At 55.1% G+C, this 14626-nt stretch overlaps 5 protein-coding genes across 5 annotated transcripts; 3 read left to right on the forward strand and 2 right to left on the reverse strand.

Annotated features, from left to right (window-relative positions):
- Nucleotides 1–69: 69 nt before the first annotated feature.
- L969DRAFT_97120 (uncharacterized protein) lies at nt 70–3039 on the forward strand (the record flags this gene model as incomplete). Its single annotated transcript, XM_014709798.1, has 12 exons — nt 70–127; nt 185–603; nt 653–769; nt 822–945; nt 993–1089; nt 1145–1254; nt 1303–1495; nt 1552–1740; nt 1798–2316; nt 2368–2474; nt 2523–2732; nt 2789–3039. The coding sequence occupies 12 exons, from the start codon at nt 70–72 to the stop codon at nt 3037–3039; spliced, it is 2394 nt and encodes a 797-aa protein (XP_014565284.1).
- A 107-nt stretch (nt 3040–3146) lies between these two features.
- On the forward strand, nt 3147–7297 carry L969DRAFT_54397 (uncharacterized protein; the record flags this gene model as incomplete). Its single annotated transcript, XM_014709799.1, is given in 11 exon segments — nt 3147–3518; nt 3573–3809; nt 3862–4086; nt 4141–4267; nt 4435–4512; nt 4547–4548; nt 4563–4829; nt 4888–5097; nt 5153–7082; nt 7134–7193; nt 7245–7297. 11 exon segments carry the CDS (start codon nt 3147–3149, stop codon nt 7295–7297), a joined length of 3561 nt encoding a protein of 1186 aa, XP_014565285.1.
- A 102-nt stretch (nt 7298–7399) lies between these two features.
- On the reverse strand, nt 7400–8799 carry L969DRAFT_20119 (uncharacterized protein; the record flags this gene model as incomplete). The annotated part of the gene is made up of 4 exons (XM_014709674.1): nt 7400–7505; nt 7559–7878; nt 7928–8227; nt 8284–8799. The coding sequence occupies 4 exons, from the start codon at nt 8797–8799 to the stop codon at nt 7400–7402; spliced, it is 1242 nt and encodes a 413-aa protein (XP_014565160.1).
- A 251-nt stretch (nt 8800–9050) lies between these two features.
- L969DRAFT_54680 (uncharacterized protein) lies at nt 9051–11105 on the forward strand (the record flags this gene model as incomplete). The annotated part of the gene is made up of 12 exons (XM_014709800.1): nt 9051–9095; nt 9165–9232; nt 9296–9356; nt 9414–9531; nt 9585–9659; nt 9713–9820; nt 9870–10042; nt 10089–10181; nt 10231–10480; nt 10530–10697; nt 10746–10820; nt 10867–11105. The coding sequence occupies 12 exons, from the start codon at nt 9051–9053 to the stop codon at nt 11103–11105; spliced, it is 1473 nt and encodes a 490-aa protein (XP_014565286.1).
- A 33-nt stretch (nt 11106–11138) lies between these two features.
- L969DRAFT_79738 (uncharacterized protein) lies at nt 11139–14614 on the reverse strand (the record flags this gene model as incomplete). The annotated part of the gene is made up of 5 exons (XM_014709801.1): nt 13996–14614; nt 13891–13946; nt 11938–13838; nt 11669–11887; nt 11139–11616 (listed from the first exon to the last, which is right to left on the reverse strand). The coding sequence occupies exons 1-5, from the start codon at nt 14585–14587 to the stop codon at nt 11139–11141; spliced, it is 3246 nt and encodes a 1081-aa protein (XP_014565287.1). The 5' UTR covers nt 14588–14614.
- Nucleotides 14615–14626: the final 12 nt, after the last annotated feature.

A 14626-nucleotide genomic window follows, 5' to 3' on the forward strand; every position in this document is an offset into this window, starting at 1 on the left:
CCCACTCGACTGCCAGGGGCGATCTCTCATCTCTATACAAGTTGTCGTGTCCCCCGGGCACAGCAACATATGAAGTTTTTCATCGACCAGCTCCCTGTCATCTTCCCCTACGATCGCATCTATCCTGGCCAGTCTCGATTGCATTGGGACCGTTCGTGAGCTCATGCTGCAGCACCTCTGACAGAGCAGTATGCCTACGTGTGCGATCTCAAGCGAACGCTCGATGCAGGGGGCAACTGTGTGCTCGAGATGCCCTCTGGGACGGGCAAGACGGTCTCGCTTCTGTCACTCATCGTGGCCTACCAGCAGCACTACCCCGAACGCCGGAAGCTGGTCTACTGCTCGCGTACTGTACCGGAGATTGAGAAGGCCCTGGCGGAGCTCAAGAGGCTCATGGAGTATCGGCGGGCAGCGGGTTGTAATGACGATGGCTTCATGGCCCTCGGCCTCAGCTCCCGCAAGAATCTCTGTATACATCCAACGATATCGAGAGAGAAGAAAGGCAAAGTAGCCGATGCAAAGTGCAGAGACTTGACGTCAGCATGGGTGTGCGAGAAAGGCCGCGCAGATCCTGGCTCTGTAGAGCTATGCGAATTTCACGAGGTGAGTTCAATGTTCGCTTCGTGGCGCGAGCGCTCAACCGGCGGGACAGAACCTCGGTCAACTCGAGCCCGGCACGCAATTGCCGCCTGCCGTCTATACGCTCGAAGATGTGAAAGCCTATGGCGAACAGCAGGGCATATGTCCTTATTTCGCTGTCAGACGAATGGCAAGCTTGCACTTGTTGACTTTGAACGTCAGTCTGAGGCTGCACTATGCAGTTGGTACACGCCAGTGTGGTCATCTACTCGTTTCACTACTTGCTCGATCCGAAAGTAGCAGAGCAAGTCTCCAAGGAAATGTCAAAAGACGCGATCGTCGTCTTTGACGAAGCACATAACATAGGCAAGCGCCGTTTCGGCATGACCAAGGTAGGCTGACAGCGAATTCAGACAACGTTTGTATCGAGTCCCTCAGTATCGACCTAACGCGACCTATGCTCGACTCTGCCGCGCGTAGCGTTACTGCACTGACAGACAAGATCAAAGAGCATGCAAACCAATCTTTATGCTTCTTCAGACGCTGAGCATGTCTCTGCCCGCAGAATCCGGCAAACAGACGCGACCAAGCTACAAGACGAGTATGCGCGGCTGGTAGAAGGTCTGCAAGGCGCAGAGGCGGATCAGGACGAGAACGCCTTCATGGGCAATCCTGGTGAGCTTGTTTCGCTCTCTGCCGCAAGGTGCTGAAACGTGACATCAGTCTTGCCTGATGATATCTTGAACGAAGCGGTGCCGGGCAATATTCGCCGAGCCGAGCATTTCGTCGCCTTTCTGGCGCGTTTTGTGGAATATCTCAAGACAAGAATGCGGGTGCTGCACGTCGTTGCAGAAAAGCCAGCATCCTTTCTGCAGCATCTCAAAGACATCACCTTTATCGAGAAGAAACCGCTCAGGCATGTCGATGTCAACAGATTAGATTGACATCTGATATATGGAAGCTGATGCGCAGGTTTTGCGCCGAGCGGTTGACATCGCTAGTGAGAACACTGGAGCTCACTCGCATCGACGAATTCTCTGCGCTCTCAAAGGTCGCCTCGTTCGCCACGCTAGTCGCGACCTACGACAAAGGCTTTCTGCTCATTCTCGAGCCCTTCGAGACCGAAAATGCCACAGTACCTAATCCTATCTTCCATTTGTGGTCCGTGCGGATCAGATGCGCTGTCTATCAACACTAATATAGCTGTGGCTCCTACAGCTGCCTAGATGCTTCTTTAGCCATCAAGCCAGTCTTTGACCGATTCAGTAGCGTCGTCATCACTTCGGGAACGATCTCACCGCTCGAAATGTACCCTAAGATGCTACAATTCACAGCGACGGTACAGGAATCCTATGCTATGACACTCACTCGCAACTGTTTCCTGCCGCTCGTCATAACACGTGGCAGCGATCAAGTCAATATCTCCTCTCGCTTCGAAGTACGAAATGATCCCGCCGTCGTTCGTAACTTCGGTACCATCCTCATCGAGTATGCCAAAGCGGTGCCAGATGGCATGGTTTGCTTCTTTCCCAGCTACCTCTACATGGAGTCTATTGTGGCAGCTTGGCATGACATGGGTATTCTCAACGAAGCCTGGAAACACAAGCTCATCTTCGTCGAGACGCCGGATGCTGCCGAGACCAGCGTTGCATTGGAAAATTACAGGCGAGCATGCGACAACGGACGAGGCGCCGTCTTGCTTTCCGTCGCGCGGGGCAAGGTTTCCGAAGGCATCGAGTGGGTTGCTTTCCCACATCGCCTACACTTTGTATCTGACGGCGTTTGCAGCTTTGATCATCACTATGGTCGCTGTGTCATTATGTTCGGCATACCGTATCAGTACACGGAAAGCAGAATCCTCAAAGCGCGCTTAGAATTCTTGCGCGATGAGCACAGTCAGTCTACGCTCCTCTGATGTTCGCGAGGCTGATGTCTATCTGCAGGGATCCGCGAGAACGATTACTTGACATTTGATGCCATGCGACACGCTGCACAATGCGTGGGCAGAGTATTGCGAGGAAAGACAGACTACGGCTTGATGGTGTTTGCCGATCGCCGCTTTGCCAAAGCCGACAAACGCGCGAAGCTACCCAAATGGATCAACCACTACATCACCGATACCGCTTCAAACTTGTCGACCGACATGGCCCTCGGTACGCTAGCCATTCCCACCGTGCAAACGCCTGACTGATTTTGTTCTGAATGCCAGTGATGTCGAAGAACTTCCTACGACAGATGGCTCAGCCTTTCGAACAAGATACCCAACACATCTCATTATGGGATCTGTCCGATGTCAAAGCACGACAGCAAGCAAGACAAGACGAAGCGGCCGTACAAGCAGCAGAAGCAGAAGACGCGCCAATGGCCAATGGCGATGTCTTTGAAGACGAATTTGGCATGATAGAGGACACTTATCTCGACGATCTCGACGCTGCAGCGGGTATCACTGCAGCAGGTTGACTCTGTATCTGCTATGCGTAACGTGTACTTGTTGTACAGACCGCCGCTCAGCATTCCTCTAGGCTTCGACGCGCGCGCGATCGAGTGGGCAGCCGGTCGTTCGCGCAATGTCAACGGTCCGGTGTCTATGCCAGCTTCGGTCTCGACGTGTCTACAATGACCTGCGAACGAGCTCCCGACTGCTTCCTCGCGCACGGCGAGCGCAGCATACAGCAGCAAAACCGAGACCCGACAGGCGAGATGAGCTCCGATTACGTCGGGTGACGCAAATCTTTGGCTATGGCGTCCTGGCGACTTGCGTGGGACTCGCATGGTCCTTCCGCGAGGACTGGATGCATGCCGCCCGTGCAGACTTCACGCCTGAACCGGCAGGCTCAGCGTCAGCAGCGCCAAAGACTCGCATCGATCCGGATACCTCGCTTGCATTTCCGCTCTCGCTCGAGCCAAAGAGCATACAGCCTGCATCGCCGCTCGTGCTCGTCGGATTGGCAAGATGCTTTGCAACAGCGGTCGGGTGGTAGCTCATCAGTCAGGCAAGACAGGGTGTTCGGACAGTATCCTTCCTATCAGTTCGCGTCTATACCGCCGGCCTGTATGCTGAAGAGCGTCTACTCCGCAACCTCAGCAAGCTGCAAGGCTTTTCTGAGCCTTCGTTCGGTAAGGACACGATCGTGCGGCCCTCAAGAGACATCAATGCGCTCGAGGGTGAAGCGCTCATTGCTTCGCTGTTGGACGAACCTGTCGATTTTGTCGTACGGATCGTGCCCACGGTCAGTCTCCAGACCATTTGATGCACTTGCGCAGCTAACGCGAACCCAAAAGCGCAACACCGACGGTTCGCACATGCGCGATGGCTTCTTCCGAAGCATCCAAGCACGCCTCAAATTAGCCGAGCGAAGTGGCCGGATCGACGAAGCGACAGCCGACAATGTCAGCGCAAGTCTCAACGAGCTCAAGAGCCTCTTCCCAGTGGGCAAGATTGCCAAGGGAAATGAGTTACTCCTCATCAGACGAGGCACAGACGGTGCTCTTCTCGTCGAGTATGAGGTCCGCTTCTCCAGACACATTGTGAGGCTCAGGACTGATGGTGAGATTGCGCAGGGCAACGCGTCGACTTTGCAGAATCCTTGGATCAGCAAGCAGCTCTTGCTCGCCTACTTTGCAGATCAGCCCATATCCGCAAAGGCCAAGGACTCCTTCGCGCAAGGTCTGGTTGACGCAGTGCTGAGTAGCCGTGCATCGTAGCATGACACAACCCAGACATGATCCCTAGCCATTGCACATGTACCTTCTTTGGCATGATAGATGACGCCACCCACTCGCCCTTCGCGTCTTAGTCGAACCCGACGACGACCCCGTACTCGTCCTCAAGTCCCAAGGGCTGCTCTCGGTCAGACGGGCTGCAGCTGGCAGGACACTCACAGCAGCCTGCGAAAGTCGCCGTCAAAGGGCCGTGCTTGACTGCCTCGGCGAGTGAGCAGCCACAGAGGCTTAGCCGAGCTTACAGACGTGTCCCTCTGTAGCTGAAGCACCAACGGACCATCAGCAGCATGGAGAGACCGCCTCGACAGGCACAAGCTCAGCTCGGTGTAGCCGTGACATCGGGCCAGATGGGCCACTTTGGTCCATCGTCGGGTCAAGCCAGGCTGGCGAGCGAAAGCGGCGGCAACACGGCCAAGCCTCCAAGCAACTGGCGCAAAGCCTCCAATCAGACTCAGCAGCCAGCACAACAGCGGCAAGCGTCTGCAGCCCAGCCTGGCACGGCGAGCTCAAACGGCACGGCAACGCAAGTCTCGCCTTGGCCTTTCGCGTGTTCGAGACTGATGAGGTACAAGTGACAGGAACAAGTGGAACGGGCCGTCAAACTCCGGCCAGGGCAGTCAGAGGGCGAAGTCGCCAAGTGTGTCCATGCAGCCAAAGCAAGAGAACAGGTCGAACCCGCAAGGCGCTACTGGTCCCGCTCAAAACGGAAGCGCTCCACTCGCCTCATTGGGTCCCACACCGGCAGCACTGGGCATCATGGCAGATCGTCTCGACTTTATTGTCAAAGCGCTCATTGTAAGTCGACTCGCTCGTCGTGCTCGCACACCTGGCTGAGAACGCGTCCCGCTAGGGATCCCGCGTCGTGGCGACAATTCCCTCTGGCGTGGCATATGAGGGCATCCTCAGCGCTTCCACGACCATGGACTCTGGCGAGCTCACCGTCGTCCTCACACGAGCACACAGCGTCGAGGCCGGCTCGCAAGAGACCATGAAGTCATTGCTTTCTATCGCTGCTTCCGACCTCGTCGATCTCAAGGCAGCCGCGCCCGTCGACTTGCATGCCATCAGTGCAGCTGCCTTTCCCACTGGTGCTGCCAACGGGGACAGCTTCAGAACAGATGCGGACATCTCCGGCACGCCTACTTCGGCAGGCGATGGGAGAGCACTCCAAAAGTGGTCGGGCGCGGGCGACGAGGACGGCTCACTCGAATCTGCTGCACTCCTGTCGCCGACAAAAGGCAAATGGGACCAGTTCGAGGTGAACGAGAAGCTGTTTGGCGCAAAGACCGACTTTGATGAAGAGATCTACACGACCAAGCTCGATCGCTCCGGCAAGGATTTCAAAGACAAGGAGCGCCGTGCAGCTAGGCTCGCGCAGGACATCCTCTCATCTACATCGTCGAATGCGCATGTGCAGGAGGAGCGCAACGTCGTCACGCAAGGCGACGCCCTCGATGAGGAGGACAAGTACAGTGGCGTCATACGTGGGCCGAATGCTTACATTCCACCTTCTGCTCGGAAAGCGTCTGCTGCAGCAGGACCGCCCGCCGCGAGAGAGAGCCCGTCCGTCTCACCGTCTGTCAGTAAGACGCCTCTGCCGACTCCTGGCATGTCGAACAGTGCGGCCAGTCTAGCGCTGATGCAGCACGTTGGCGCCATGCGAGACTCCGGGGCAACTCGCGAGCCGAGCAGCGTATCGGAGACAATCGTCCGTGATCAATTCAGGGAATTTGTCGGCAGTGAAAAGGAGCGGATGCAGCGCAAGAAAGATGCTCAAGCTAAGAAAGTGAAGGAGATCCAGATTGCCGAACTACGCGAGTTCAGCACTGGCTTCAAATTGCGTACGCCCTTCCCAGCTGAACTAGCGCCGCTCGTTGGCAAGTCGCCAAAAGCCTCAGATCGTCCGATGCCTTCGAGTACTGCAGTCAGTCCTAACGACTCCGTCACACCGCTACGAGCGACGCTCGAAGCCAGGCCGACGAGCTCGTCTGCACCTCGACCTCCACCTTCAATTTCTCGCTACAGCATTGTGCCGCCCATACCACCCTTTAATCCTGCCAAGGCTGCTGCTGCACGGTCAGCTGCTGCTGGTGGCCTTCCTGCCTCGGCGAGCACCAGCGCGATTGCACGCGCAGCTAGCCCTGGCGCGGTACAGCCTGCAACCGTCAAGGCGCCCTCGCCATCTTTGACTCCCGCACCGGCGACCTCGACGAGCAAGATCAATCCAAAAGCGCCTGCTTTCAGGCCCAATGCCAATGCTGCTGTCTTCACGCCCGGCGCAAGTACCTCTGCACTGAACAAGTCGCCCCTGCGTAAACCTGCTGTGCTGCCACCCTCCGATCCATTTTTCGGCAACAAGCCAATCAAAAAGACCAAGCCAATCTATGTCAAGGAAGACTTCCATCCTTTCAAAGCTGGTCCGCCTGCAGAAGCGCGCAACACTCCTCCAGCTTGGGAGTATTCCGGCAAGCCTTATCGGCAATTTTTGCCAGCTTTGCCGTATGCGAGCCAAGGGCCTTCTCAAGCAAACTCTGCAGATGGCGACAGTATGCCGACTCCGCTCATGCAGCCAATGCCTGGACCTGGCTTCCCGGTGTACCAGCACTATCCGCCACAGTTCCAGCGCTTCGCATCCGGTGCTCCGCCTCAGATGCAACACTTGCCGCCTCAGATGCATTTCATGCCTCAGCAGCATTTCGGGCCAATGCAATTCGTCCCACAAGTAGCGATGGGCTCGCCCGGCCCGGCCATGTATACGCCTGCGATGAGTCCGGTGCCTCGTAAGCTCTTTCACGATTCATGCTTGGGTAGGGCTGATCGGTACTCAAAAGGCGGAAGAGGGCCTCCTGTGCAGCCGCAAGGGCAGCCGTTCATCTATCAAGGACCGCCAGGTGAGCTTGTGACAGCTCTGTGGAGTACGCCGACTGATCCGACAATCACAGGTGGGCTAGCTCCGCAGCAATTTGCTGCCATGGACGCTCAACGGCCGCAATGAGACCAATGCAGCTTCTTGTCCTTGACCTCGCGTCCATTTTACAACATGGGTTGCATTACCTCGTCTACCTTCGAGGTCCGACTAGCTACAACGAGCACCTGGCTATTGCCGCTTTTTGACGTCTTTGGCTACCGCGTGAGCCAGCCCATTGGTCTGTCCGTTTGTAGCGACCAGCGGCTCTGCCTCTTCTGGTTGCATATCGTCGTCTCTATTGAAGGTACTAAAGTCAGCAGCGACAGATAGACAATGTAGCTGACGTACTCGGAGTCACTCCGGACATCCTCCGCGTTGGCGCCTGTCAGAATTTTGTAGAGCACTCTGAGAATCATGAAGAGCCACAGCAGTATGATGAACTGCAGAGCACCGAGCGCTAAGATGAAGAGATGGTGACTCCAGTAATCGAGGAACAGGCCCCTCGCCGGTTCCCAGATGTAAGGCGTATACCTCGGTACGTCGACGATGACGGAGTAGAGAAGTATGCCGAAGAGGACATGCCGTGTGATGATCCAGGAGACGATGAAGAGTCCGAATGCAGCATCGCACGCTGTCGTCAGGCCCATGTACTTTAGCATCTTGGCAGCCTGCATTGCGAATCAGTCCGTGATTCCGAGGGCAAAAGTTGAAGCATACTGGCAGGACGATATCTGTAAAGTCCATGACAGACAGTATTGCTGTGCCGATAGGCGTGTTGTTGGTCGTGTAGCTCGCCACGACGAGAGCGATGGTGATGATATGATGACTGAGCATCTGAGTGAAATCTTTCCGCTTCTTCTCGATATTGAGCACGATGAGCTGCTGGATGATGAAGGCGGTCTGTACGAGATAGTACCACTTGCTGTGCGCAGAGATCGTGATGAAAGGATAGCCTCTCCACATTCTCGAAAGGTCAAAGTCTGGGTATGGCGAGTAAGGTGAAGTTGCCATTATATGCTGTGCGCGTTGAGCTTAGCGTCACATGTAACAGCGAGAATGGGGAAGCAACGTACGGCGCCCATGAGCCAGAAGACGGTATAGTAGGCCAAGCTCCAGCCCTGCTCGGCGAATCTCATGATGTCGCCTTGCTTTTTGATGCCCCAAGCGCGTCCGAGAGGATACCAAAAGTACCTCATGAGGACCTCTCTGGCTACTGTCCATATGAGGACCCAGAAGACGACGATATAGGCGTCATCGGGTCCTTTGTAGCATAGTTGGCTGTCGCGCGAGAGCGGGTCGAGGTAGGAGATGATGAGGAATTTTCCGGGCCAAGAGTCGACGTGCATCGAAGGATGGGCGGGCGAATGTAAGGCGTGCAACATCTTGAGCTGGTACTTCGGAGGCTGGATGACATTAGCCGCTAAGATTAGGATTATCGGTATCGATGCCAAGGCTGCCAACCTCGCGTTACCCACGTACTTTGACATCTCTGCGCGCTCAAGAGACTGACCAATCTGGTTCTCTGCGTACTTCTGTAGTAGCCATGCCGGCTGTCCCGTCGCCAGGGAACGCTTCTTTTGCGACGACATGGGCGCCCAATTGGCGTGCTTGAGGCCGTCGCTCTCTGTCGTTGCTAAGCGCGCACGTTTGTCTAGCTATGCGGATGCACTCTCTATAGCATCTCTCGTGCTGTCTAGACCGTGTTCGCTGTCTGTCGAGCAGCCGCTGAGCTCGTCCTTACCGTCAAGGCCTGCACGCCACTTTGCTAACGCGCGCCTGTCCGCAACGACAGCGGTGCCGCCAACAAGACGACCTTTGCCTACGACAGACGCTCGCCAGCATGGCCGGCGTCATGACAGCTCTGCCCGGCGAGCGCAAACGAGTCGTGCGCACCTTTGCGAGCTCATTCGGCGTGACACTCATGATTGCTCTCTGGCTTGCTTGCTGTCTTTAGTGCTACTTTTTCGACTCTGACATCGCCAATCATCACTACGGCAGCGGTCATCCCATGAAGCCTCATCGGTCAGCCACCGATGCTTATCGGCCGCATCGACTCCGCTGAAGTGTGGCACTTCTTGGCCGCAGGATAAAGATGACGCACTCGCTCACCATGAATTATGGACTCTACAAGCGCATGGAGATCTTTGTACGTGCCCCCTCACCTGTCAATACATGCACGCTGAAGTAGTCCTGCGAATGACAGCGCGCCAAGCCGGCGACACGCAAAGAGATGGCCCAGTTTCACACGGATGAGTATGTCGAGCTACTCGCAAGGATAACGCCAGACAACATGGAGGCCTATGCACGCGAGCAAGCAAAGTGTCGGTTCACGCGTGGCTATCAGATTCAGTATCACACTGATCGCATAGGACAGTCAATGTCGGCGATGACTGCCCCGTGTTCGACGGTTTGTTTGAATATTGCTCCATCTCCGCAGGCGGCTCTATGGGTGCGCGCGGACTCTCCTCTTGCTTGCTAGCGTGCTCATGATGCGATCCTCAGAGGGGGCTGCACGGCTCTCACGCGACAAATGCGACATTGCCATCAATTGGGCTGGCGGACTCCATCACGCAAAGAAAGCAGAAGCGAGCGGGTTTTGCTATATCAACGGTAGGCTGCTCGCTTGCCTGCGTTATTCGACAAGCTCAAGCACGTACAGACATCGTGCTGGGCATATTAGAGCTCTTGCGGTATCACTCGCGTGTACTTTATGTCGACATTGACGTACACCACGGCGACGGCGTCGAGGAAGCTTTCTATACCACCGATAGAGTCATGACGTGCAGCTTCCACAAATTCGGAGAATTCTTTCCAGGCACGGGCGAGCTAAGGGTGCGTGGTCTGCATCTCTAGACCGAACGCAACTGAGATCGAGCAGGATATCGGACACGGCAAAGGGAAGCACTACTCCGTGAATTTCCCGTTACGGGACGGCATTACAGACGAGAACTACCGCAGCGTCTTTGAGCCTGTAGGTCGATTCCGTAACCTATCGCACAAGACTCATCCGCGCGTATCAGGTCATCTCGAAGATAATGGAGTTTTATCGGCCGTCGGCCGTCGTACTTCAATGCGGTTCCGACTCGCTTTCCGGAGACCGACTAGGCTCCTTCAATCTGTCGATGCGAGGTCATGCTAATTGCGTTTCCTTCATCAAGAGCTTTGGCTTGCCTTTACTCCTCTTGGGCGGCGGCGGCTATACCATCCGCAACGTTAGCCGAGCATGGGCATACGAAACCGGGCTAGCAGCAGGCATGGAACTCGGCTCTGGTATGAGGCATCACCGTCGGATCGTGCATGAACTGACAACGTCTTGCAGAGATACCGATGAACGAATACTACGAGTACTTTGGCCCAACCTACAGGCTAGATGTGCCCGCGACAAATATGGAAGATCTCAACACGCGAGAATATCTTGAGAAGATCAAGGCGCAAGTGTTTGAGAACCTGAGGCACACAGCTCATGCGCCCTCTGTGCAAAGTCATTGTGAGGCAATACGCTCCTGCTGATTACACTGGCTGATACAGATACCAGCAACGCCGACGATGCCGATAGACTTAGACGATGATGTCGACGAGGATCTGGACGATCCTGAAGAAAGGAAACCGCGTACGTGCGAAGCTACGTGCAACGTTTCGAGCTGATGCTTGAGCAGAACGGCTTATGGACGCCATGGTCGAAAAGGACAACGAATTTGAGGATTCTGATGACGAGGGCCAAGGGGTAGGTCCGAGAAAGGACAGGCAGTCACATGCGAACGGTGACAGCAACGGCAAGCCATCCACCACGCCAGCACCAGTGCCTGCGACAGAGGCAGTCCCAAGCATGCCAACGGAACAAGACGGGCCTGCAGAAGCACAAGCAGATACAAGTGTGGCGATGGCAGATGCATAATGTCGTGTATAACATTGTACAGACTACACCTGATCAGATCTCGGTCTCTACATCCGGTTCCTTAGCGTGTAGTGAGAATGCGTGCTTGAGCTGATGCGAAGACGTTTTGACAGATTGGGCCATCCAATCGGCCGACCGAATTACCTTGTGCTTATATTTACCCTCGTGTTGTGTCTTGCGCTGCTTCTGGACGTCTGTCTCGTCCTCACCATGGTCACTGACTTCCTCCTCTTCCGAATCATTTTCTCCTGCGCTCTCGTCTTCGTAGCCATTTGCAGATGGTAGCTGGCCCATCGCTCGATCAGAGACGGTAGTATCGTCAATCTTGGCCACCTTGTCATGCGACTGAATGCTAACGTCAGGCTGCTGATTCTGCCCATGATCGTAGAAGTCGCCTTTGCGCTTGCGTAGTCCTTCCGAGACTGCAGCCTCCCATGCTTCCATCATGTCGACATCTTCGGCCGATTTTGAGAAATGATGTACATCACCTAGGCCTGACTTGAATGAAACTCTGAAAGACATGGCAGATGAGTTAAGCCGTAAAAGATTCAGTTCGTACGCACCGGAAAGTCAATATCGCAATCTGCTCGACTTGAACATTGCTCTTCTCGCCCTCGATGATAGACGACATGACGCGCTTGATGTGCGTCGTTTTCCAGATCGGTAGCCGCACTACTGTCTCTGTGTTATCTTCCAACTGATGCAGCCACAGGGTCGCGATCGCAAACGACCTCAGTCGGAGTGAACTACCCCGCTTTCTGAATTCAATCGCCAGTGCAGTCCTGCGCGATCATATCAGTCAAACATCTATATCGATGCCTGTGGCAATTACGCGTTACGCCGCTTTATCGGCAAGCGGTACGGAGGATCCTCCACGGCTGTACTCCAGCTGATCGCATCTTCGCTGCTCGTAGACTTGCGCTTCGAGATGGCTTTGCGCGAGCTTGCGGTTGTCAGTCGTAGCGCGACATCTGAGAAATCTCTGAGGCTGTAGCCCTCTGAGGGCTCGACCACCTTGAGATCCGACAGCAGTCGAACAGTACCGACATTCCAGCCAGCGAATGTCCGCGGTAGCTTGACGTCGACTGAGCGGAATAACAAGCCAACACACATCCTACCTGAGCCTGTGCCCCCCTCGATCGGATAAAATTTTTGAGAGCAAGATGCGTTCTCAAAGGCGTCACGAAGCCGGATCACAACGACGCCGAGCAGCGCATCGGCCTCCCTGTCTTTGCTGTCTCTTACAGCAATCTGCACGAGACCTTCTTTCCAGGAGGGTATGAAGCGCTCGCAGCCAGCATTGAACACAGGATGCGAAGCATACGGCTTGTTGCGAGTCTTGTAAACGAGTTCATCGTTGATTGCAATCTTGCAGTAGGCCGAGGGTGCGGATGCACCATCTGCAGCGGGATCCTGCGATTCCGTCTCCTCATCCTGTGTGCCCTTCTCGTACGGCTTCATACTGCGGCGTGTTTCGCGTCCGACTGAGGCTTTGTGGTGTAGACCAACAATTGAGACGACCGTCACGGACAGCAAGCCGGCGAGATACTCCGGATCAGGCGGCGTGCGCAGAATGGGTGGCTTTTTGAGCGTCTCTGCCTGCTCTTCTTGCAGTGCTTGCTCCTTTTCAATGAGTTCTTGGGGAATCCGGGGATCTTGGCCGGTCCCTTGTCTGCCAAAGTCAAGCGGACGCAGTCCGTAGTAGCCCACGTCGAAGCAGAGCGTGCCACAATCATTTGATGGCTTTCCATCTGGCGTGTTAAGCTTATCTTCGTGATGCTGTACCTTGCCTCGATGCCTCATGAGATAGTCGAGATTGATCGTGATCGTTCCCAGAGGATCGTCGGGTGAGAATCGATCGCTATCATAGCAAGTCAGCTTGATACGCTCAGCGGCTTTCACGGCAGCAGAAGAAATGGGTATGACCGCGACTTCGTGCCATACAGGTTGCGTATCATCGGCGCAGATCCGAGTAGAATAGATGGGTTTGGCTATCTTGCTATATTCGACGGCAACGTATGAATCGGAGCTCCCAAATGTGTCGCTTTTTGGCAGATCTTTTGCCCAGTTGATGTTGACGATGAGCACACCGAACGTCTCGAGCTTCTTCTTGATGCCATCTCCCGTAATCATCTCGCCGATATCCAGAGTGAGCGACTTGGGAGCGACATACTGGCCCATAGCTGCGTCAATACACGAAGCTACGTAATGCGATATCAGCGGCAAATTCATCACGTTCGGCAGGTACGTCGACATTGGAATGGCAGAGATCTCGACACGCGGTAAACCCATGAGGGTGATCGTCACGTTGCGCACAAAGGGCGCCTGAGAGACGGTTTGTATCCGAATACGCATGCGACCGACGATACCGAGAACCTCTATCCAGATTGGCAAAGGAATGCTGACGAGCTTCTTCGCACCCACGAAGAACTGCAGCGCTATTCGAATGTTGCGTAGCTTTGCCTCGAGCGACGAGTCATCGTGAATAGCTCTGTAGCAGAAGACGACTTCGAGATTGCTGAACGCGCCGACTTGCGCATCCTCGTCCTGATCTTCGCGATGTTGGCGCGAGGTGATCTCTTCCAGGTCTTTGTCCGGCAACGGCTTCATGCTGAGTATCCGTATCGGTGTTGTACCTTGCGACATCTCGACTAGCTTGACAGAATTGATGATGCCCGGCACATTGGCCTGCAGAATATCTTCGAGTACGTCGCTCATCGACTCGAAGATGACCTGTCCGGCAGGATCAGACTGTTGGTCTACAATGAGGGGAAGCTGCACGGACTGGGTCAATAATGGGCCACACGCCAGAGACTAGGTTGTTGAGCCATTCGGTTGATTCTGTTGACGCGCATGAACGCGCACGTCCTGAGTACAGCTTGACACTCACCTGGCACCTTGCTCTCCTGTGCTGCTTTGCCGCGTACTTTCTCTGTACTCCAGACCGTATCATGATAGCTAGACGTGATCCTTGTAAAGGCAACAAAGCCTGAAGCGCCAACAAAGCCGAGAAAGAGTGTCGTCGCTATACGCGAACTGGCAAAGTGTGTGTAGATGACCGTCGCGAGCGCGAGCACGCTGACATAGCGCAGTAGGAAGTTCCGAATCTTGAGCAGCAATCGGTCCCAGTCAGCGGGAGGATGCTCGTAGTAGAGTAAGTTGGTCCTGCTCTTGTCGGGCAGGGCAGTGAACAGGCTCTTCAGGTCTGCCGAGTGAGCTACGGGTCCTTGTTCGGTGATGTATCGCTCTTGCAGTCGCAGATCTGACCGGCTCGCATCCTCGACGGTGACATCTTCTTGCGTCACCGGGTCAAACACCTTGTGGGGACCTTTCGTCCTACGGCTGTCCGACTTTGAGCCGTCATCTCGTCTCACTCGGTCCTCGCGATCCTTGGCGTCATCTACCAGTCTCTGCTTGGGCTGTGCTTGCGCGACCTTCTTGTGGTCTCCATAAGGCTCCTCTGCCTTGCTCTCGTCAGACATGCGTGCCTTTGGGGCACACCTGCTGGCCAACAATAGCTG

Source organism: Mixia osmundae, assembly GCF_000708205.1.
Source record: "Mixia osmundae IAM 14324 unplaced genomic scaffold scaffold_13, whole genome shotgun sequence".
NCBI lineage: Eukaryota > Fungi > Basidiomycota > Mixiomycetes > Mixiales > Mixiaceae > Mixia > Mixia osmundae.